At 43.7% G+C, this 22,110-nt stretch overlaps 1 protein-coding gene across 10 annotated transcripts in view; it reads right to left on the reverse strand.

Annotated features, from left to right (window-relative positions):
* ENTPD8 (ectonucleoside triphosphate diphosphohydrolase 8) overlaps positions 1 to 22,110 on the reverse strand; it is a 158,159-nt gene that overhangs the window by 86,380 nt on the left and 49,669 nt on the right. For 9 of the 10 annotated variants that reach the window (XM_033961779.1, XM_033961776.1, XM_033961777.1 and 6 more), the window contains 2 exons: positions 16,261 to 16,378; positions 968 to 1,118 (listed from right to left, as the gene is read on the reverse strand). In XM_033961779.1, coding sequence (XP_033817670.1) covers positions 968 to 1,118; positions 16,261 to 16,378 — 269 coding nt within the window. Of the gene's footprint in view, positions 1 to 967; positions 1,119 to 5,243; positions 5,323 to 16,260; positions 16,379 to 22,110 lie in introns of those variants that run through there. The other variant, XM_033961784.1, reaches the window with a different exon arrangement.

Below are 22,110 nucleotides of genomic sequence, written 5' to 3' on the forward strand. Positions count from 1 at the left end.
TTCTCGTACCTCTCTCTCTCTCTCTGCTGTTTGTATGCTTCGGGCCACTGGCAGCACTAATGTGCTGAACATGCTGCCTCTGATTCAACTTTCCCTCTGATTCAACTTTCTGTCCCCACAGAGGCAGGATGTTGCAGCAGAACGAAAGCTTCCAGGGCTGCTCATTAACATTGCCAGTATCCTGAAGCTTGCAGGCTGCAGCATAGAGAGACTGGACTCTGGACTGGAGCACCTCTCTCCTTGGTACTTGGTAAAGTAGTGTGTATGGGGTCACATGAGGTCCCAAAAACATTGGGGGTGTTCAAGTATCTACAGCACCCACAGAGTTGGCGCCTATGCCCTAACTAACCTTACTGGATGTGCATTACCTTACTGTTTTAAATGTGAATAACAGGGTATACTTGACACAGAGACTTTTGGGAAGGGAAAATATTGCAAGTCATTTATATTTTGGGTAGTGACCACTCTATAATCTCAATAAATTGGCATCCAGATGGTGAAGGGGTGAAGGAGAATATCATGAAAGGTATAAAATATATGTTTGCTGTCATTAGTAACCTGACCTATGAACTTGTAATAACAAATCTAGTTTTTATGTATTCCTTTGATCCTTTGTATACAAGATGCCAAATTCCTTATATAAAGGACTGGCTGGTGACCGGCTAGCTCTGTGGATTCTCATATATCGATATTTGTTGAACTGATCACAGGCTAGTGTATATTTATTTCCACACAAATGCCCCCAGAATTAAAGCATGGAGGAGTAACTTGCATGGAGCAGTGACTTTAAACAGCTTACTGAGCAGATTGGATAGGCAATTTCAGTCTTTATGTGCTGTCATCCACAATGCTGAATACCTGAGCAGTCTCATGTGTTATAAATACCTGAGGAACCCCATTCAGAATAATACTAGGATATCTGAGGAACCTTATATATATGTTACAGTTCACTATTATACTAGGTTACCTGAGAAGCCTCATGCCTGCAGTAGCTCCAAGAAGAACTGGTGTTTCCATCTGTTTCTTGCATGGAATAATGGTCAAGGCTTCATCAAGACAGGTTTTCAAGCTTTCTCCAGCTTGTGATGGGTTATCAACATAAGAGGAGATCCCTGATCCTAAATTTAAAAAAAGCAGCAGACATGAAAATACTACTATTAATTATTTCTCTAGCATTACCAGATTCACACAGCTTTGCACAGAGTCACAAAGAGTAAGAAAACAGTCCCTGTTCGAACGAGCTTACAATCTAAATAGCCATGACAGGCAAACAGGATGTCATGGATACAGTTAAGAGGAACAGTTTATCAGCTGGCTGAGTTGGAGGGCAGAGGAGTGGGGTTAAGGATTGAATTCAAGTAAAAGGATCCACTTTCCCCCTCGAACAAACCTTAAAAATACTAGGAGTAACACTAGACAAACATCTATCTCTGGAGAAACACACCGATATCACAGTCAGAAAAAGTATCTCGACACTATGGAAACTTCGCACCATAAAAAAATACTTTGACGACACTTCCTTCCGCCTCTTAGTACAATCCTCCATCCTCAGCATATTGGACTATTGCAACATCATTTACTTGTGCACCACAAAGAAAACCATCAGGAGACTTAGGATGATCCAGAACACTGCTGTCCGCCTCATATTTGACCTGAAAAAATGGGACCACATCACCCCCTTCTACCACAAACTCCACTGGCTCCCACTAGAATCCAGAATCATATTCAAATTCGCCTGCTTTTGCTACAAAACAATATTTGGTTTATCCCCAAGCTACATCACCCCTCACTTTACCCTAAACCACAACTATAAGACCTCCCGCAAAATCCAACTCTTCGCCTACCCCTCCCTAAAACTATGCCACTCAAAAAAATTCCTCGACCTAACCTCTTATAATTTGTTCTAACCCATGTGAACCGCCTAGATCTCTTCGGGGTATGGCGGTATACAAAAATAAAGTTGTTATTATTATTATTATTATTATGAAGGCTATATCAAAAAGGTGGGGTTTTCAGTCTGCTTTTAAAAAGAGAAGGGAAAGGACTTGACAGACAAACTTGGGTAATTTATTCCAGGCATAGGGGGCAGCTAGCTGAAAGAAACTAAGTCTGAAATTGGCAGTGGAGGAGAAGGGTAAAGCTAAGAGTGACTTATCTGAGGAACTGAGTTCTCAGGGAGGTGTATAAGGAGAGAGAAGCGAGGAGAGACACATTTGTAGGTCAGCAATAAGATCTTGAACTGTATGTAATGGCATATAGGGAGCCAGTGAAGTGACTTAAGGAGAGGGGTGACATGAGCGTAGCGAGGTTGGTAGAAGGTGAGTTATGCAGCAGAGTTTTACACAGATTGCACACTGAGGGATACCAGTTAGGAATAGATTGCAGTAATCTAAGCGTGAGGTTACGAGAGCTTGGACAATGATCCAATGGTGTAGATGTAGCAGCGAGGTGACACATATCTCTATAGTTAAGTGACACACTTGCAAATCATCTATGTATGTATTAAGATTTTCTATACCACTTTTCTCCAACCATGGTACATGGGATTGTCATGCCACTGGGGCTTGCATACATCTATGAAGCTGAAAGTTTCACCACCAGCAGGGCCTCCCAAGGAGGACAGGTTTCAGTGGAGATGTCAGACTAACGATGTACAACCCATCTGGACAGCAGCAGATGGGCAGTGTTGGGAGGTAGGGGATCGCATTTGATGCGACAATGATGATAACATCGAATTTATACTATGCAGAAGAAAGGCCCAGGAATCTACTGCATTCTGCCACAAAAACTTGATATCATTATCAAGTCACTAGGACTCGAACGAGCCGATGGAACATAATAAACCACTTTAGGAATATGCATCTTTTCAGTATGGTTATCCAGAATAATATGTAGAAAAAGGACCACAGAAAGCTAAATCTGAGATAGGTATGAGTTACAAAGATAGAATCAATCTAGATGTAGTTTGCACTCTAAAGTTTTCAGCTTTGTCAAATGAAACTAAAAAGATCTTGTAAAGATTTGCCACTTTAATACGAGGAAATCCCAGATTATGTGCCATATTTTAAGCGGAGTTAAACCCCTCCATGCAGATTCAAATGCAGATACTCTTTCTGTTTTTTGAGATATACTTTATTGAGTAAATATAACATAGATACTCACAGTTGTGGAGTTTCTCAGAGGACAGATGGAAATAATCCCTCTGGATACAGCTTCTTTATTAATGTATGATGTAAAGGTGATAAGGTTAGAAGAATGGGGGGAAGGGGCGAGGCGAATACTGAAAGTCCGAGAGCCAGAGAGGGTAACAGGATGATTCTTGCGAAAGGTCTGTTGGAAAAAGGTGAAAACGATGGTCCTCTACTCAAAGAGGGACATCAGGGTGGCCTGAATTGTCATGCGGCCATAAACCATATGGCCGGACCGTGTGGTCAAAGGTGAGTTCCAGCAGAGGTAACAGCAAGACTGTAAGGGCACTCAGGTACTGAAGGAAGCTCACCATGTAAGAGGAGGGGGGCACTAGCAAGAGGCCAATCAGAGCTGAGATTAGCTCTAGGTGGCCGAGAAAAGGAAGTACCTTGAATGACCTTATCAGGCAGAGGTCAGAGATAGCCAGGAAGTGAAGATAGACAAAGAGAATCCAAGTTTAGCTGAGAGGGAATACACACCAATGGAAATAAAGTTTGTATAATTTCTCAGACTACATTTCCCATAATACTTGTCTCACATGTCCTGGCAGGAAATAACTAACAGTAAGATCTTAAAACAATACTGAAATACATAAAGCATATTTTACATCTCTGTTACGACCAGGGTAAGGCTGCAGGAGGAATAACATAAGATATTGCCATATTTTATTTATTTATTTAAAAAATTTATCAACCGCCTATTTCTAGGCAGCATTACAACAATAACATGCACAGAATATGACAGACAAGACTTTTACAAACGTGTTGGTTTACAGATGAATAATCGCATTTTAAATAGATCTTTACAGTACAGTTCATCTTAAAACCAGCATTCAGCGTGTCAACTTTATTGGAATGCTTCTAAAACTAGTGTGGTTTTAAGGATTTTTTTTGAACTTCTGAATATCCAGTAACGCTCTTAGCGGTCCAATTAATTTGTTCCACAGTTTTACTCCCATGATAGAAATGGCTAATGTTCTTGTGCTGTCATAGTGTATTTTTATGAAATCTATCAAGGCCATCACATTGCACCTTCAGAACACAAAGTTCTGAGCAATCGGTAAATTTCCATAGCCTGTGATAAATACCAAGGAATCCCATGGTAAATGACTTTAAATATCAAAGTTAATGTTTTGAAAATAATGCGTAATCGCACAGGTAGCCAGTGCAATTTCATCAACCAAGGTGTTAAATAGTCAAATTTTCTAACTCCACAAATTAGCCTTGCAGCTGCATTTTGGACTATTTGTTAAAGCTTAGCACTGAACTGTTGGAACCCCTTGCTTTAAGAATAAGGAACGTATTGTTGCAAATTCCAGAGACAAATTGTTGCAATTCCAGTGACACTGCCTATGCCTAAGCAGAATATTTCTAATACATTCAGTCACTTCTCTTGTGGTAATCTCCTCTGTCATCAATAACAGTCACAGAAATTGCACACCCACATACAGGACGAGTATATGTCCTTAGATATTTTTCTAATTGTGACACTCAAAATGTGATATACATCATTATTTGCTTATGTATGTTATTATATATAGATAAACTAAACTAAACCTTAAGTTTGTATACTGCATCATCTCCATAAAGATAGAGCTCGGCACGGTTTACAGGTAATTCAATAAATGAGGGAAGGACATAATAAGAAATTAGAGGTTATGAAGAGGATAGCTAGCTTTACATTTTAAATAGATAGCTTTACATTTTGGAGAAAAGCCAGGTTTTCAGATGCTTTCGGAATAATTGGAATGAGCCTAGGTTCCGCAGCGGGGCAGGGAGGTTATTCCAAAGTTCAGTGAATTTGAAGAAAAGGGATTTCCCTAATTTCCCTGCATACCATATTAGGGTTATAAGTTGGAGCAATTATGTCTGTAGAGACATAAATTCTAGAGATTTTCTATATGATCTTGAAGTTGGAGCAATTACCAGGTAATAAGGCTACCAGGAAAGTCAAAACTAGGATGGTAGAACATAGGAGCAATATTAGAAGGGGAAATGTCAGTGCACCACTTGTTGAACATTGTATGACTTTTAACCATCAATTCAGTGACCTACAATTTTTTTGTTCCTTGGTGGGGAGGTAATGGGATCCGGAAGGTTCGCCCCCCACATTTCGCCCCCAGCAATTCGCCCCTCACATTTCGCCCCCCACATTTCGCCCCCGCACATTTCGCCCCTGAGTGTCAGACTATTCCTCTCGCAGGCGATTTCTTTGCCGACACGACGGCGCTCTCGATGAGGGAGAGGACGGTGGGGGCGGCCCGCCCGGAACTTGCGTGCGGGTCCGCCCGCCTTAGAGCGCTGCGCCTTCTTGCCGATCGGCTTTCTGCCCTCGGCGTTTTTTAAACTTGTTGCCGGCTCTCCCCGCGTGGAGCTGGTGCAGGAGGGGGGGTGCGGCTTGCAAGGAGTCGGGGCGTCGGCCGCGCCGGCTTTCAGGGCCGCCGACTCCCTCCTCCCTGGCCGCAGGTTGCTTTGCCGTTCGGGGTCGGCTAATCGTTGGGGGGGGCGGCACCTCTGCCCAGGCCGCGGGCCGCGTGTGAGCCAGCGGCTCGCGGCACCGAACAACTCTCTTCCTGGCAACTATATGAGCGGGGCGGGTCGCCCCACACGTGCGGGCTGGTCCGCCTGCCCGGGAGCGTCGGATCGGATTCCTGCCCTTAGCCGGTAGTCTTCCCTCCTCTCATACCGCGGGCCGCGTTGGAGCCAGCGGCCCGCGGCGCAAAAACGCACCGTACCGGCGCTCCCCTCCTCCCGGCCGGGCCGCTTGGGGGCTCCTTCTCCCCCTCCGGCACCAATGGCCGACCGCACCAGACCGGCGCTTCCTTCCTCCCAGGCCGCGAGCCGCGTTAGGGCCAGCAGCTCGCGGCGCAGAACGCGCGTGCCGGCGCTCCCCCTGTAGCGGCTGGCGGCGCCGACCGCAGCGGACCGGCGCTCCCCTACTGCCGGGCCGCGGGCCGCGTTGGGGTTGTCTGCTCGCGGTGGCGTTCGGGGTCGGCTGGTCGTTGGGGGGGGCCGCGCCTCTGCGCGGGCCGCGTTTGGGCTGGCGGCGCCGAGCGACTCTCTTCGCGCTGGGGGGCGGCGCCGGCGTTCGGGGGCGCATCAGCATACTCCCTGACTCCTTAAAAAAAAAAACCGCTACAAATTCAAAGTGCACAGCTGGCGGCCCTGCAGCTCCGGACTTCCCCACACCTGCTCTCTCCCCCCCCCCCCCCCCGATCACTATTATTTTAAATGTTATGGCAGCCACGGCGCTGTATCCATCGGAGGAGACTTCTAACCTCGGCCTGCCCCGGAACTCTTCCTGCAACAGCAACTTCATGGCCGAGGTTAGAAGTCTCCTCCGATGGATACAGCGCCGTGGCTGCCATAACATTTAAAATAATAGTGATCGGGGGGGGGGGGGGGGAGAGAGCAGGTGTGGGGAAGTCCGGAGCTGCAGGGCCGACATTAGAGGCAGTGAGAACAGCCAGCTGTGCACTTTGAATTTGTAGCCTGCCGTCGTGTCGGCAAAGAAATCGCCTGCGAGAGGAATAGTCTGACACTCAGGGGCGAAATGTGCGGGGGCGAAATGTGTGGGGGCGAAACATCCGGGGGGCGAAATGTGTCTGGGGGCAAAATGTGGGGGGCGAAATGTGAGGGGCGAATTGCTGGGGGCGAAATGTGGGGGGCGAAACTTCCGTGAACCGGAGGTAATATAGATCAAATACTCCTCTGCAAGGACCAATGACTTATTTATGAATTTGACACAGTGACTGGCGGGTCTTAACAATTAAATTGATCATACTGTTTTTCTGTGACACATTTCATGAAAGTATTCAGTAAAGGGTGCTAATTTTTATTTGTCCAGGACCTATTTATTGCACGTTTATGTTCATTAATGATTAAATCCACTAGTTGATAGGGAAATCAACTTCTGCACATACCCTAATGTTCTTCAGTGCTATAGGCATGGGAAAAGAGGGCATAGGTAAAAAGAGTGCAAAGAAAGGATAGTCTGTAACTCTGACAAGGAAGTTAGGAGAGAGTGTCTTACCCAAGTACAAAGTTACTACCCTGAAAGGTTAGTAACTGCTCTAATAATTACTGGAGCAGAGTAGAGTGTAATGGACCGTGGCAGCAAATAAGGGGGCTTAGCCCCAGCAGTAAGGATAGAGATGAAGCCATGGGGACGTGTGTTCATGGGGACGTAAAAATAAATATCCCCTGTTCCCTGTGTTCTTTAAGTTGGAGGGCAAACAGATCACATTGAAAATGGCCTTTATTGAGAACTTACCCTATTCCCTGATACTAGGTCATGACTGGACTGATATGCGGGCTTTGGAAACTTCTCCTGCCAGGCCAGCCAATAGGGAGAGGAAATGTGTTCCTCACAAAGGTCTATGTGTATTGGGGACATGGTCTAGGAAGAGGCCTTACACTAAGAGTCCTGGTAGGTCAAGGGGTCAGTGACCCAGGCTGAGGGGATGGCAACCCATTATTAGATGGGTGCCATTATCTGATAAGGCTACCACGCCCACGCAAGTCTGTAAGGGACTTATATGCAGCGCATGAACAGCAGATTCCTGCTAAAGGGAGGGCTCTGGTTTATATGGACCTATAGGTCTCTTGTCCCCCTAGATCATATTTGAGGATTGCTTCTCAATCCAGCCTGGCTTTGAAAAAGGCCCTAGATGTAGCAGCAGGTGTTATTGACCCTGATTTTAGGGGAAATGTATCTGTCCTACTGGTCAAGCATGTGGACATCCCATATCTAGTCCAGCCTGGTGATCATAGATGTTGTGTGAACGTATCTGGCCATCCAGACTGGAGTGCTGGGTACAGCTCCCGTCCACCAATAGAGGGGAAAAAGGATTTGGGTCATCTGAAGAACAAACCCCAGGAGTCAGCAGGAGACTAATAAACAGATAGGGGTTGATCAACAGCACAGAGATGGGGTGGGAGTACAAGGTCAAGAACTTAACCCAGTTTTGACAACTCCGGTTGTAACTCTCCCCCCCCCCCATAAAGAAGAGGCGCCTGCCCTAGAAGGATGTGGGAGTCTGACCTTAAGAGAGGAAATTAAGGAGTTAAAACAGGAATTAAAGACTATTACAGCCACTTAGGAGATGGCAGCTAAAAAAGCCTCTCATGAAATACTGCATCAGTACCAGCAGGACACAGACACCTTGGCGCATGTGACAGACCATCTAGTACAGATTGGGAAACAGGTCACAGAGCAACAGACTCAACAGAAAGAGTTGAGACAGCAACTGGAGAAAATAGAAACCTTCAGGGAAAAATGAGAGACAGTGGGGTGGAAACTGAAAATTTGCTAAAACAAAATCAAGCAATTAGCACCCAGCTAGAGCAGCATAGGACCCTGCTAGGGAAACTTAAAAAGTTATTTGGATGAAGTAGGGGGCAATGTAGACAACCTACAGGTACAAATGGGGAAAATACAACAGGGTGAACTTGGTGAAGTTTCAGAGGCTGCAGTGGTCATAGCCCAGAGGATGCAGGCACTTGGAGGTTTGGAAAGTGCAGGTGGGCTAGAGGCAGAAGCACTAGTAGAGTATCCTGTGTTACAATGGCCTGATGATTTCCGAGACCCCAGTCCAAATATGTGCCCTCCTGTAAGTAGGGGGAGGAATAGGAGGCATCACTAATTCATTAGGAAGACATTCTTTCCAGAATCCCTGAAATACTGGGGATCCTCAGATTCCTCAGGGTAGTCATCCTTTAAGTGGAGGTGGGGGGAATGTGACAAAACAATTGCCAGCCCTGGCTTTATATCAGGGGTTAGTAAAAACAGAACACAGTCCCTGGTCAAAAGAGCTGATCAAGTTAAGTGTAAAGATATGGAATTGGCCGATTACCTCTCAGAGAATAAAGCAGAGCAAGAAAGGTATGAGCATCTGTCTTCAACTTGCTAGTATTAAGGAGGAGCTCTGCAAACTTAAACAGGAATTGAATACAATTAAAGTAGCTTCCATCACTTCACAAAATCATACCAACTTACCACCTCTACCTCAAAGAATAAAACAGCCCAGGAATAAATGGGTCACAGTAGGCTCAGGAAGACTGCGACATGTAACACAGAAACATCCACCTTCACAAATATTACCTCTACAGAATTCCTTCGCTCCACTAGTGCACTGCGATACTCAAGAAAACAGAAGGGAGGTGGGACTGGAACCAATAAAGGTAACTGAAGAGAACAAGCGCACCCTAAGCACAAATTAAAAAGCCAAAAACAGAAAATTATTACTGTTGGCAGATTCCATCATCAGAGGCATTAACCTTGGAACACAAAGCGAGGAGACCAAAATAGTCTTCCAGGATCCTCAGCTACCAGGAGTTCCAGGCAAATACAGACTATAATTAAGGAAGAAACTAAGGATTTTAACACTGATGTTGTTATCCATCTGGGAATAAATGACCTGGCCAACAACTCCACACTTGCAGCACAGAAGAGAGCTTGGTGAGGGCTTGAAACCTTTTGTAAAGACTTTAGCTTTTTCTGTAATACTGCCTGCATATGGAAAGGGAGAGCAAAGAGTGAAAAAACACAGAGGACTTTAATAGATGGCTCAAAGCCTGGTATCATCAAGAAGGCTTCAGGTACATAGGAGGATGGGGAAATACATGGAAGGACAAGAAGCTATATTGCACTGATGGTCTACATATTACTACAGCAGGAAAAAGAAACCTTGCAGAGAAATTTAGACAATATGTTTCTAGGCATTTAAACTAGAAGGTGGGGGTGGTGTATGTACGAAGGACAATTATAGAGACCACCCCCGCAGCATTTGACCTGGTCGACCGCTCCATACTGCTACAGATGCTTGACGCCATTGGGATCTCAGGCAAGGTCTACAATTGGTTCCAAGGATTCCTCAAATCAAGAACCTACAGGGTAAAGTCCAATAATATCAAATCAGAACCATGGTCCAACCCTTGCGGAGTTCCACAAGGATCATCTCTATCAGCTACGCTCTTCAACCTCTTTATTTCCTCCCTTGGAGCCACTTTAGATAACTTAAATGTTACATCCTTCAGCTACGCAGATGACATCACCTTACTCCTCCCCTTCGACCCATCAGAGCTCACCACTACAGCAAAACTGGAAATAACCCTAGATGCAGTGGAAAAATGGATGGTAGACCACAAACTGAAACTAAACTCAGATAAAACAAAATTTCTTCTGCTCGAAAAGGTCAAAACTCCCACCATTACAGAACTGAAAATTAAAAACACCAAATACCCAATACAGCCCAAACTCAAATTCCTAGGAGTAACGATAGACAGATGCTGCACAATGCAGTCCCAAATCAATAAAACATCCCAGAAAGCTTTTTTAATTATGAGAAATCTACGTAAAATAAGAAAATTCTTCGACCCAGCACAATTCAGGCTAATTGTCCAATCCCTAGTCTTAGGTCTACTGGACTATTGCAATTCCCTCTATCTACCTTGTCCTGCCAACATGATAAAACAACTTCAGACTATACAAAACACTGCCTTCAGACTGATCTACTCCCTGAGAAAATATGATCATATTACAACTGCCTTCCTAGACTCTCACTGGCTACCTATGCAAGCACGAATTCAATTCAAATTCTACTGTCTATTATTCAAAGCATTAAACGGCTCCGCCGCCCCCCCCCCCCCATCTAAACAACCGCCTAAACCAGATCCTCACCTCAAGACAAAGAAGAACTCCGAACCCTTTTGCCTTCCCTCCACTCAAGGGCCCTCAGTGCAAAAAGATGTTTGATAACATTCTGGCGATGCAAGCAGCAAAACTTAACCACTCCATCTCCAACCTGTTGATGGCAACGGGCGACTTCAAAACTTTTCGAAAAGAAATCAAAACCCTACTTTTCAAAAAATTTATCCAGATATCTTAACCCAACCCTTCCCCCTACTCCTAGATAAATTCTCCCCCAAAACCTCCACTTAAATAATCTCTTCCTCCCCAAAACACCAACCAAGTATTCAGATCCCTGAAATGTAACGTAATCTTATTTGTACTCTAACTGTAATCTATTTGTTATATCACACAGTAATGTACAGTCAATTTAATATCCAATTTGCAAGTTCTTCCGGAATTAATCCAGGTACCTCTCCTCCCTTGTAACCAAAAAAAAAAAACCCTCAAAACTATTGTAACTTCACTGGAAATGTCCAGTTAGCTCTTTTGTAATTCACCTTGAACTGCAAGGTATAGGCAGAATAGAAGTCCCTAATGTAATGTAATGTAATGTAGTAAAGACTGCAACATAAGCAATATCAGCAACTCATTTCTTAGCATTGCAACGGAAAGTGAAACGAAACAAAAATCCAAACGAAAAAGGAGATTACCGCTGAAAACTAGTTGGAAAGCGATGACCACAAATGCTCGCAGTCTAAGCAACAAAGTTCATGATCTGCAAGCCCTGATGTTAGAGGCAGATCTAGATATTGTCGCTATCACAGAGACATGGTTCAGTGAATCACATGGATGGGATGCAAACATACCGGGATATAATCTTTTTAGGAAGGACAGAGATGGTCAAAAAGGTGGAGGAGTAGCTCTTTATGTAAAGATCAATATCCAAGCGACCGAAATGCAAGGGACCTGGGGAGAGGAAGAAGCGATATGGATTGCTCTGAAAAGAGAAGATGGAACTTCTATCTACTTGGGTGTAGCCTACAGACCTCCGACTCAATCGCAACAAATTGATAAGGATCTGATTGTGGATATCCAAAAGTTTGGAAGGAAAGAGGAGGTTCTGCTGTTGGGAGATTTCAACCTGCCGGATGCGGACTGGAATGTTCTGTCTGCAGAATCGGAAAGAAGTAGGGAGATTGTGGATGCCTTTCAAGAGGCTCTGCTCAGACAAATGGTGACGGAACCCACAAGGGAAAAAGCGATATTGGATCTGGTCCTCACAAATGGAGAGAGTATCTCTAATGTTCGAGTGGGTGCTCACCTGGGAAGTAGCGATCAAACGGTTTGGTTTGATATAACGGCTAAAGTGGAGAGCGGCTGCACGATACTTAAAGTCCTAGATTTCAAATGTACGGACTTTAATGCAATGGGAGAGTACCTGAAGAAAGAGCTGTTAGGATGGGAGGACATAAGAGAAGTGGAAAGACAGTGGTCTAAGCTGAAAGGAGCGATAAAAATGGCTACAGACCTTTATGTGAAGAAAATCAATAAAAACAAGAGAAAAAGGAAGCCGATATGGGTCTCCAAACTAGTGGCGGAGAAAATAAAGGCGAAGGAGTTGGCGTTGGTGAAATATAAAAAAAACTCAAGAAGAGGAGTGCAGAAAGGACTACAGGGTGAAACTGAAAGAAGCCAAGAGAGAGATACGTCTGGCGAAAGCACAGGCAGAAGAACAAATGGCTAAAAATCTAAAAAAGGGAGACAAAAATATTTTCAGATATATTAGTAAAAGGAGGAAGACGAATTGCTAAACTAAAAAATGCTGGGAACCGATATGTGGAGAGTGATGAGGAAAAAGAAATGTGCTAAACAAATACTTCTGTTCTGTGTTCACAGAAGAAAATCCTGGAGAAGGACCGAGATTGTCTGGCAAAGTTACACGAGAAAATGGAGAAGATTCTGCGCCATTCACGGAGGAGAGTGTTTATGAGCAACTTGAAAAACTGAAGGTGGACAAAGCGATGGGACCAGACGGGATCCATCCCAAGATACTAAGGGAGCTCAGAGAGGTTCTGGCGAGTCCTATTAAAGACTTGTTCAACAAATCTCTGGAGACGGGAGTGATTCCTGGGGATTGGAGGAGAGCGGATGTGGTCCCTATTCATAAAAGTGGTCACAGGAATGAAGCAGGAAACTACAGGCCGGTGAGCCTCACTTCAGTTGTTGGAAAATTAATGGAAGTGCTGCTGAAAGAAAGGATAATGTACTTCCTTTAATCTAATGGGTTACAGGATCCGAGGCAACATGGCTTTACAAAAGGTAAATCGTGTCAAACGAACCTGATTGAATTTTTTGATTGGGTGACCATAGAGCTGGATTGAGGACATATGCTAGATGTAATTTACTTAGATTTCAACAAAGCCTTTGATACAGTTCCTCATAGGAGGCTGTTGAACAAACTTGAAGGGCTGAAGTTAGGACCCAAATTGGTGAACTGGGTTAGAAACTGGCTGTCTGACAGACGTCAGAGGATGATGATTAATGGAAGTCGCTCGGAGGTGAGTAGTGGAGTCCCTCAGGGTTCGGTGCTGGGGCCAATCCTGTTGAATATGTTTGTGAGTGACATTGCTGAAGGGTTAGAAGGAAAAGTGTGCCTTTTTGCAGATGATACCAAGATATGTAACAGAGTAGACACCGAAGAGGGAGTGGAAAATATGAAAAAGGATCTGCAAAAGTTAGAGAAATGGTCTAATGCCTATCATCTAAAATTCAATGCAAAGAAATGCAGAGTAATGCATTTGGGGATTAATAATTGGAAGGAACCGTATATGCTGGGAGGAGAGAAGCTGATACGCACTGACGGGGAGAGGGACCTTGGGATGATAGTGTCCGAAGATCTAAAGGCAAAAAAAACAGTGTGACAAGGCAGTGGCTGCTGCCAGAAGGATGCTGGGCTGTATAAAGAGAGGCGTAGCCAATAGAAGGAAGAAGGTGTTGATGCCCCTGTACAGGTCATTGGTAAGGCCCCACTTGGAGTATTGTGTTCAGTTTTGGAGACCGTATCTGGCGAAGGACATAAGAATACTTGAAGCATTCCAGAGGAGGGCGATGAAAATGATAGGAGGCTTGCGCCAGAAGACGTATGAGGAGAGACTGGAAGCCCTGAATATGTATACCTAGAGGAAAAGAGAGACAGGGGAGATATGATTCAGACGTTCAAATACTTGAAGGGTATTAACGTAGAACAAAATCTTTTCCAGAGAAAGGAAAATGGTAAAACCAAAGGACATAATTTGAGGTTGAGGGGAGGTAAATTCAAAGGCAATGTTAGGAAATTCTACTTTACGGAGAGGGTGGTGGATGCCTGGAATACGCTCCCGAGAGAGGTGGTGGAGAGTAAAACTGTGACTGAGTTCAAAGAAGCGTGGGATGAACACAGAGGATCTAGAATCAGAAAATAATATTAAAAATTGAACTACGGCCAGTACTGGGCAGACTTGCACGGTCTGTTTCTGTATATGGCCGTTTGGTGGAGGATGGGCTGGGGAGGGCTTCAATGGCTGGGAGAGTGTAGTTGGGCTGGAGTAGGTTTTAACGGAGATTTAGGCAGTTGGAACCCAAGCACAGTACCGGGTAGAGCTTTGGATTCTTGTCCAGAAATAGCTAAGAAGAAAAAATTTAAATTGAATCAGGTTGGGCAGACTGTCATCTACTATGTTATGTTACTATGTTACTATGGTCTGCTTCAACTACAAACATTTATATGCTTGAGACTTTGTAATGCCAAATGATTGTTGCAGTCATGAAAAATCAAGCATTGTCCCATTTGATATTACATCATCTAATGTACATATGCCTACCTACAGCCAATTCTTCCAGTGGATCTTAGACTCACCAATTTGAATCTTGGAGTTCAAACATAAGGATTGACACGTGGACTGTTGTACCAGTACAGATGTTAAATTATCAATAAATTTAAAGGTTTTCCAGGTGGTCAAAAGAATGCTTTTGTCCTTACTACTTATAAAGTTATTTTTTTCCCTCTGTTAATTCCTGTGTAATATGTTGTTCCCTCACTTTCTGCATTTTGCAATCCGCTGATTGTCCAGCCTTATTCCTTGGGTTGCATACATGAGACCTAAATTATATACTTAAGTTTCATATTTTCCTTTTAACTATTTCTTGTTAATAAGTTATACCCTCACTACTTGCATTCTGTAATTTGCTGACTGTCCAGTTTTATTCTGTAATTCGCTTTATACTGTAACTCACTTTATTCAGTATTTCGCTTTATTCTGTAATCCACTTTATTCTGTATTTCGCTTCATTCTGCAATTCGCCTTATTGTCCAGCTCTATTCTAAAATTTGCAGATTGTCCAGCTTTATTCCTTGGGTTGTATACAAGAGACCTATACTATGGCACAGATATTTTGCGTGTAATACACAAGCAAAATATCTGCTCATAAAAAAAATGGGAAAACCACCACTGCTGCCAACAGCCCCCCCCCCAATGACCCCCGACAAACGCGGCCCCCTGACAAATGCAGTGACCCTAAAAAAAACGGAAGGAGGGATGCTCACTCCCTCCTGCCACAAGAGTGCTCACTCCTTCCCTCCATCCCTGAATAAAACGGCAGGAGGGATGCCCACTCCCTCCTTCCCCCAACTCTGAAAAAACCCAGCAGGAGAGATGCCCACTACCTCCTGCCATCTGCCTCCCCTTCCCTTCCCTTTACATAGGGAGCAGGAGGGGTGCCTCCTGCTCCTCTGGCTCCTCCAGTGCACTGCGGGCCTTAGGCCCCACCCCGGTGCATCATGTGATGCACAGTAAGAGGCCTAAGGCTCTGATTGGCTCAGGCGCCCTTGTGACATGTTTTGGCCAGGGATTTCCTCAGGCTCCTACCTAAGGAAGTCACTGATTGGCTCAGGCACCTCGGGCTTTCTTTTTTTTTTTTTTTTTAATTGGCCAGATATTTTGCGTGTGTAATACACTCAAAATATCTAGTCAATTTTTTAAAAAAATGTTTTTTAAACCCGGCAGAAGCCCTGACAGCAATGTCAGGAGGCTGCTTCTCCTGACACTACTGTCAGGGTTCTGTCCCAACTCAATCACTCACTGAGCGACTGAGTAAGGGAGTTTGCATGCAAATGATTTGCACCTCCATGGAAATCATTTGCATGCAAAAAAGATAGTGAATCAATCGCTGTTTCAAAATCGGTCAGAGAATTGACCAACTGCGATTGAATCGCTATCTTTAGTGAATCTGGGCCTATGTGATTCTATTGTTATTGTATTCCACTTTGAAGATGTTATTTTAAATAGTCACTCAAGTAAATTGAACCTTGAAAGATAAAGAACAGTGAACCAGAAAACCAATTCCCTGTACACTACACAAAGTGCCATAATTGCTGATGAAGGCAAAGGGACTTATACTGACCTTTCACAGCACATGTGTGAACTTGACTGACTATGCCTGTATCATTCTCCTTATCTGCTGGCCACTGGTAGATATATAGAGAAGTATGTGATGAACCAGCATCGAACACAATCCCATACTAAAGGAAGAAAGAGAGAGTGTTATTTACTATTAATATTATTGATACCTAGAACACCTTTATAGTAAGCACTGTTCAATCATTTCACCAAGCACAGCAGAAATAATTTATGAGTCTAAAGGACTCCTGAGACTCACAGGTGACCTAGATAGTATGTGGAGATTTGAAGACCTAAATAGCTATACTCTGCAGGAGAGAAGGGGCAGAGGAGATATGATATAGAAGTTTAATCAAGATAATGAAAAAATAGGGCATGATATGAAGTAGGAACGAGGTAAATTAAAAACTACATAACAAAGCAAGGGAGAGGGATGTGACACTTGGAGAAGCATCAAAAAACATTAGGGAGGTAACGTGCACAGAGATGCAGTTACAACTCTGACCTATTTATTGGGCAGACAGACTGGATGGACCAACTGATCATTGTCATCATTTCATTTCATTCATCTTAAAAGCAGCCACTGCCTCTGTACACCTCCCAGATAATGTGCATCCCTCCTCCCTCTCTCTCTCTCCCTACTCAGTTTACCTACTTGTGATTGAAAAATAACAGTGATATCCTTGGCTCATCCACTCTATCCTTTGGACACAGTTGCAAATGCCAACAAAACTAGAAGCTAGGCTTTGCAACCCCAAAGATGTTCAGAAGGACTTTTGGAACTAGAAAGCACTTGGCAATCTCAGTTGAGTGACTGCCATTTATATATTTATAATTAGGTAGAAAAGTGGTCATTCAGGTAGTGAGTAGAAGAGTAGAGTAGTTTAGTGTAGGGAAGTGGGCAAGAACCTGACTTTGGACATGTTAATCACCCTCTGTGATTTAGGCAAGGAAATAACTCCTGTCACATGTCTTCAGCTCAGATTTGGAAAAATGTGTAATATATCTAATACATATTTAATCCTTTCCTGGGGCAAGAAACGCTGCAGTTGTTTTCCTGGCACAGTGATAATGAGTTGGAAGCCTTTGGTGAAAAGCCTTTTTCAGATGAGTGTATTTTTTCTGTATCGTTTTTGACTGTGTGCTCCATACCTTTAAGAACTCTTACACTAATGTAATTAAGCTGTAGCCCTTGCTAATTAATTCAGTTAAGTTTGGGATTCTGGCCTGTATTGCTATACACTGACGTTTATACACAAAAAAGACTTTGGAGAAAAAAAGAAAAAAAGTGACCAAAATAAGATTTTGTATGAATGGAAACGAGTGAAGCAGTTACTCATATACATGTTTACGGAGTTTTTTTATAAACCCGTGATGATGTGTGGATGGTTGGGCGCTTGTGTAGTCCCAACCTCCCTCAATTGAGGTTTATTTTTTCTCCGTTTCAATTTTTGGTTTATGTGTTGTCAGCTTTGTTTTTGGTATACATGACCTGGATGTTTCCCTACTAATAACTAGATTTTACAAAACGTATTTTTCATATATTTATCAATCATTTTGTTTTGACCTTAATAAACTGCTAGTTGTACAGTGATAATTGCATCCATTCTGGACTGCATTCTCAGATAGTACGAGTATTACTTTGTGTATGCTAAAACCAGAGACGTTTGATGTGAAAGTGTGTTTTTTAAAGATCCATCCACTAGTTCATTTTGGGTTTCTTGCAAAATAACGGATCCCCTCTCTTTTGATGCTCCTCTGGTCAAACTGATCAGATGTAAAGTGGGAAGCAATGTGACTGTATGTACGTTTATGGCAGACACTCCTGGTACTGAAATAATCATGCCTGCTGTTGAAAATAAGTACAAATTGGGACAGAACTGATTTATTTAAACACCCTGCTACACCCTCCTACTTTATGAAAAGAAAATAAGACAACTTCATTGTTGACTGGAAAATCCATTAATCTTGGTTGAAATATGTCATAGACCTCCTTAGGGCGATGGCTCGTGGGGTAATCTATGGCAGAATTGAATAACCAATGGGGTCAATTTGGGTCTCATAGGAATAGTCAGGAAAAAGGCACGTGAGCATGAAGTCACACACACCACCGGTGTTTCAGTTCTCATATCTTGTCCCTTTATTATCCTCAGGGAGAAAATCAAGAAAAACAAGGCTTTTGGCTCCCAAGCCAAAAATATAATGTTCAACAGGAAAAGATAGCTTCATATTCAGCTGAGCAGGGAACAAAAACAAATCAAATACAAAACACAGGATTGCTTAGACTAAACTAAACTAAACTAAACTAAACCTTAAGTTTATATACCGCATCATCTCCACGGGAGTGGAGTCGAGGTAAACATTCAAAAAACCCTCAGGAACAGTTCCTTTGGAAAGTTCTATGGCAGTTCTGGGCTCTAGCGAGCCTGCAGTTCATTAGTTTCATATATAATAGTACAACAATCAATTCCTCTGATATGATGTAGGCTTATATGGCTGTTTACCTAGCCCATTCCAGTGTTAGGACACTGGTTGTCAGCAGTTTAACTGCTGAAGAGTGACTCTGCTGGATGGAAAAAGTTGTAACAAAAATAGCCCACGTAAACCCACCACTGAAGCAAAGCAGAGTTTCCTCACTCTTCCTGCTACACACAGGCAGCCAATGCCCTACCCCCACTCACACACAATGGGGGAAACAGAACAGTACAGAAAAACAAAAAATGAAAAAAACTCTGCCTCTGTTAATCCTGTTGTCTTTGAACAGACTTTTTCAAAAATAGCACAACACAAAAACAGTTTACAAAAGTTCATTACTTCCTCATAGCTGCTTGTTGGCTCTAGTGGAGTTACATAGCTCCATTTCATCAGATTCTTGGGCTGGCTCAATGTCCATGAGTTGCTCACTCGAGCTCCCATCTCATAAGCCATCTGCTCAGACAGTCCTAGTTCTATGGCTTGGAACAACTCTCCCCCATTCAGAGCTTTCAGCCCCTCCATAAAAACATAAGAATTGCCGCTGCTGGGTCAGACCAGTGGTCCATCGTGCCCAACAGTCCGCTCACGTGGAGGCCCTTAGGTCAACGACCAGTGCTCTAAATGAGTCCAGCTTCACCTGCGTATGTTCCAGTTAAGCAGGAACTTGTCCAACTTTGGCTTGAATCCCTGGAGGGTGTTTTCCCCTATAACAGACTCTGGAAGAGTGTTCCAGTTTTCTACCATTCTCTGGGTGAAGAAGAACTTTCTTACATTTGTACAGAATCTATCCCCTTTAAATTTTAGAGAGTGCCCTCTCCAGTGGCGTACCTAGCATATGTGACACCCGGGGCCCATCATTTTTTGACACCCCCCCCCCCCCCGGTATGCATGATTTTTAGTAACAATCCACACGTCACACAAGAGTGTACCTAGGATAAGGCAGCATCTTACATATTGCAGTGAGCAGTACATCAATACACCCATTGTAAAACTAAACAAGCCAGACTAGTACAGATCAATCCTACACAGTCAATCCTAACAAAAAACCATGTCTTTTCAAACACACAGAACAGAGAAAAACACCTTCACCTAGTATGTAATCACAAACTAACCCCTCCCCCTTTTACAAAACTGTAGTGTAGTTTTTAGCCATGGTGGTAACAGCTCAGATGCCAACACTAAAAAACACTCTACAGTTTTACAAATGGAGAGATAGAATAAAAATACGTAGACAAAGGTTAAACTGAAGCACCAAGAAGCAGGAATCCACATAAAATGCAAAACCACAGAAACAGCAATGTATCTCCCCTAAAGCAAAAGAAATAAATAAATATAATTTTTTTCTACCTTGCCTTCTCTGGTTTCTGCTTTCCTCATCTTCTTGTTACTCTCTTCCTTTCATCCACTGTCTACCCTCTCTCTGCCCCTTCTATATGGCATCTTCTCTCCTTCTATTCCCCTTCCAGAAACTTTATGCCTCTCCTTTCCATCGCTCCCTTCACCTCCATTGGTCTGGCATCCATCTTCTTCCCGTCCCTCCTCCAATGGTCTGGCATCTCTCTCCTCTCCTCCCCTTCCCTCTCCTACACCCCCATGGTCTAGCATTTCACTCTCTCCTCTCCCTTCCCCCCACTTCCATCAGCATCTGCTCCCTTTCTCTCCCAGCAACCCAATTCCATGCAGTATCCTTAACCCTTATGTCTTTCCCCTTTTCCTGCAATTTCAACAGCATCTGCCTTTCCTCTCCCTCCTCCACTTCCATACCACCCTGACCCCCTTTCTTACCCTTCACCATGCTTCCATACCACCCTGACCCCCTTTCTCTCCCTTCACCACCCTTCCTTACCACCCTGATCCCCTTTCTCATCCTCCACACCCTTTCATACCACCCTGACCCCCTTTCTTACCCTCCACATCCTTTCTTACCACCCTGACCCCCTTTCTCTCCCTTCACCACCCTTCCATGCCACCCTGACCCCCTTTCTCTCCCTTCACCACCCTTCCATGCCACCCTGACCCCCTTTTTCTCCTTCCACCACCCTGCTATGCTCCTTTCCATCCAAATCGCAAGGTCCCGTGATGACTACTTCTGCTGCCTCTGCTCCAGAAGAGGTAAGTGATGTCGGAAGGGGGCTGGGCTGGCAAACGCAGGGAGTTGCAGCAAGGCCCCGTGATGACTGCGTCTTCCGGTCCACCCCCCTCTGAAATCACTTATTTCTTCCAGAGCAGAGGCAGCAGTAGTCATTGCGGGACCTTGCTGCACTTCAGCGCAGCTGCCGACTCTGCTTTGAAATATGTACGGCAGCTGTGCTGAAGTGCCGTTTTGAGCAGCGCAGGAGCTTCTGGACCCAGCCAGCTGTGCACCCTCTTGAAGCGTGCACCTGGGGCGGACTTCCCCCCCCCCCCCCCCGCCTCCCCTTTGGTACGCCACTGGCCCTCTCGTTCTCCCTACCTCGGAGAGGGTGAACAACCTGTCTTTATCTACTAAGTCTATTCCCTTCAGTATCTTGAATGTTTTGATTACTCCAACCTAACCCAAGCGTCACTACCACACTGTGTTGCTCTGTCTCAGCGCAAACTGCAGTTTACATTGGCTTATTCAGCTATATTGTGAATTTATTCCTCTACAGGCTGGCAGTCTTTTGATTCTGTTTCTTCTGCAAGTGACTATCTGAACTCCCTGCCATCTACTGTTATGGCTCCGGAATCACTGAATGAGTAGTATCTTCAAATCAAACTAATGTGCATTTGATTGCTTATCTAATCTCCTATTTATTTATTTAATTGCTTATTTATCTATTTGATTATTAATTTATTTATTTTCGGAATGGCTTAATAGAGCCTTAAATATGAACCATTTCTTGTTCATCTACAAGAATATGTAAGGTCTTGACATGAGGTGGAAGCTTACTGAGAGAAAGCATGGGAGAAATAGATATATATAGTAGAGCTATGAAGAAGATCTGATGAATAGTCTTAAAAGGTCTCGTCAGTGAATTTGGAACGTAACTTCTTAGATGAAGAGCTCATGAGAGCACGTGGTAATAATATGCCAATTATACAATTCCCTTCTGGCCTCCATTCATCTATATTAATATCATTAAGTATATAAACTATTTATTGATATATTAAAACTAAAATGGAATTTAATATTAAAACAGTTGTAGTTAAGCCAATAGGAATTTGTGCTCCGACATTGTCGGGCGACCCAGTCAACATTGTTTATCTGGATTTTCAGAAGGAGTTTGACAAGGTGCTGCATGAACGACTACTTCAAAAAATTGCAAGCCATTAAAATCGAGAGTGAAATACTCATGTGGATTAAAAACTGGCTGGCGGATAGGAAACAGACAGTGGGGGGTAAATGGGCAATACTCGG

Source organism: Geotrypetes seraphini, chromosome 10 (assembly GCF_902459505.1).
Source record: "Geotrypetes seraphini chromosome 10, aGeoSer1.1, whole genome shotgun sequence".
In the NCBI taxonomy this organism is placed as follows: Eukaryota; Metazoa; Chordata; class Amphibia; order Gymnophiona; family Dermophiidae; genus Geotrypetes; species Geotrypetes seraphini.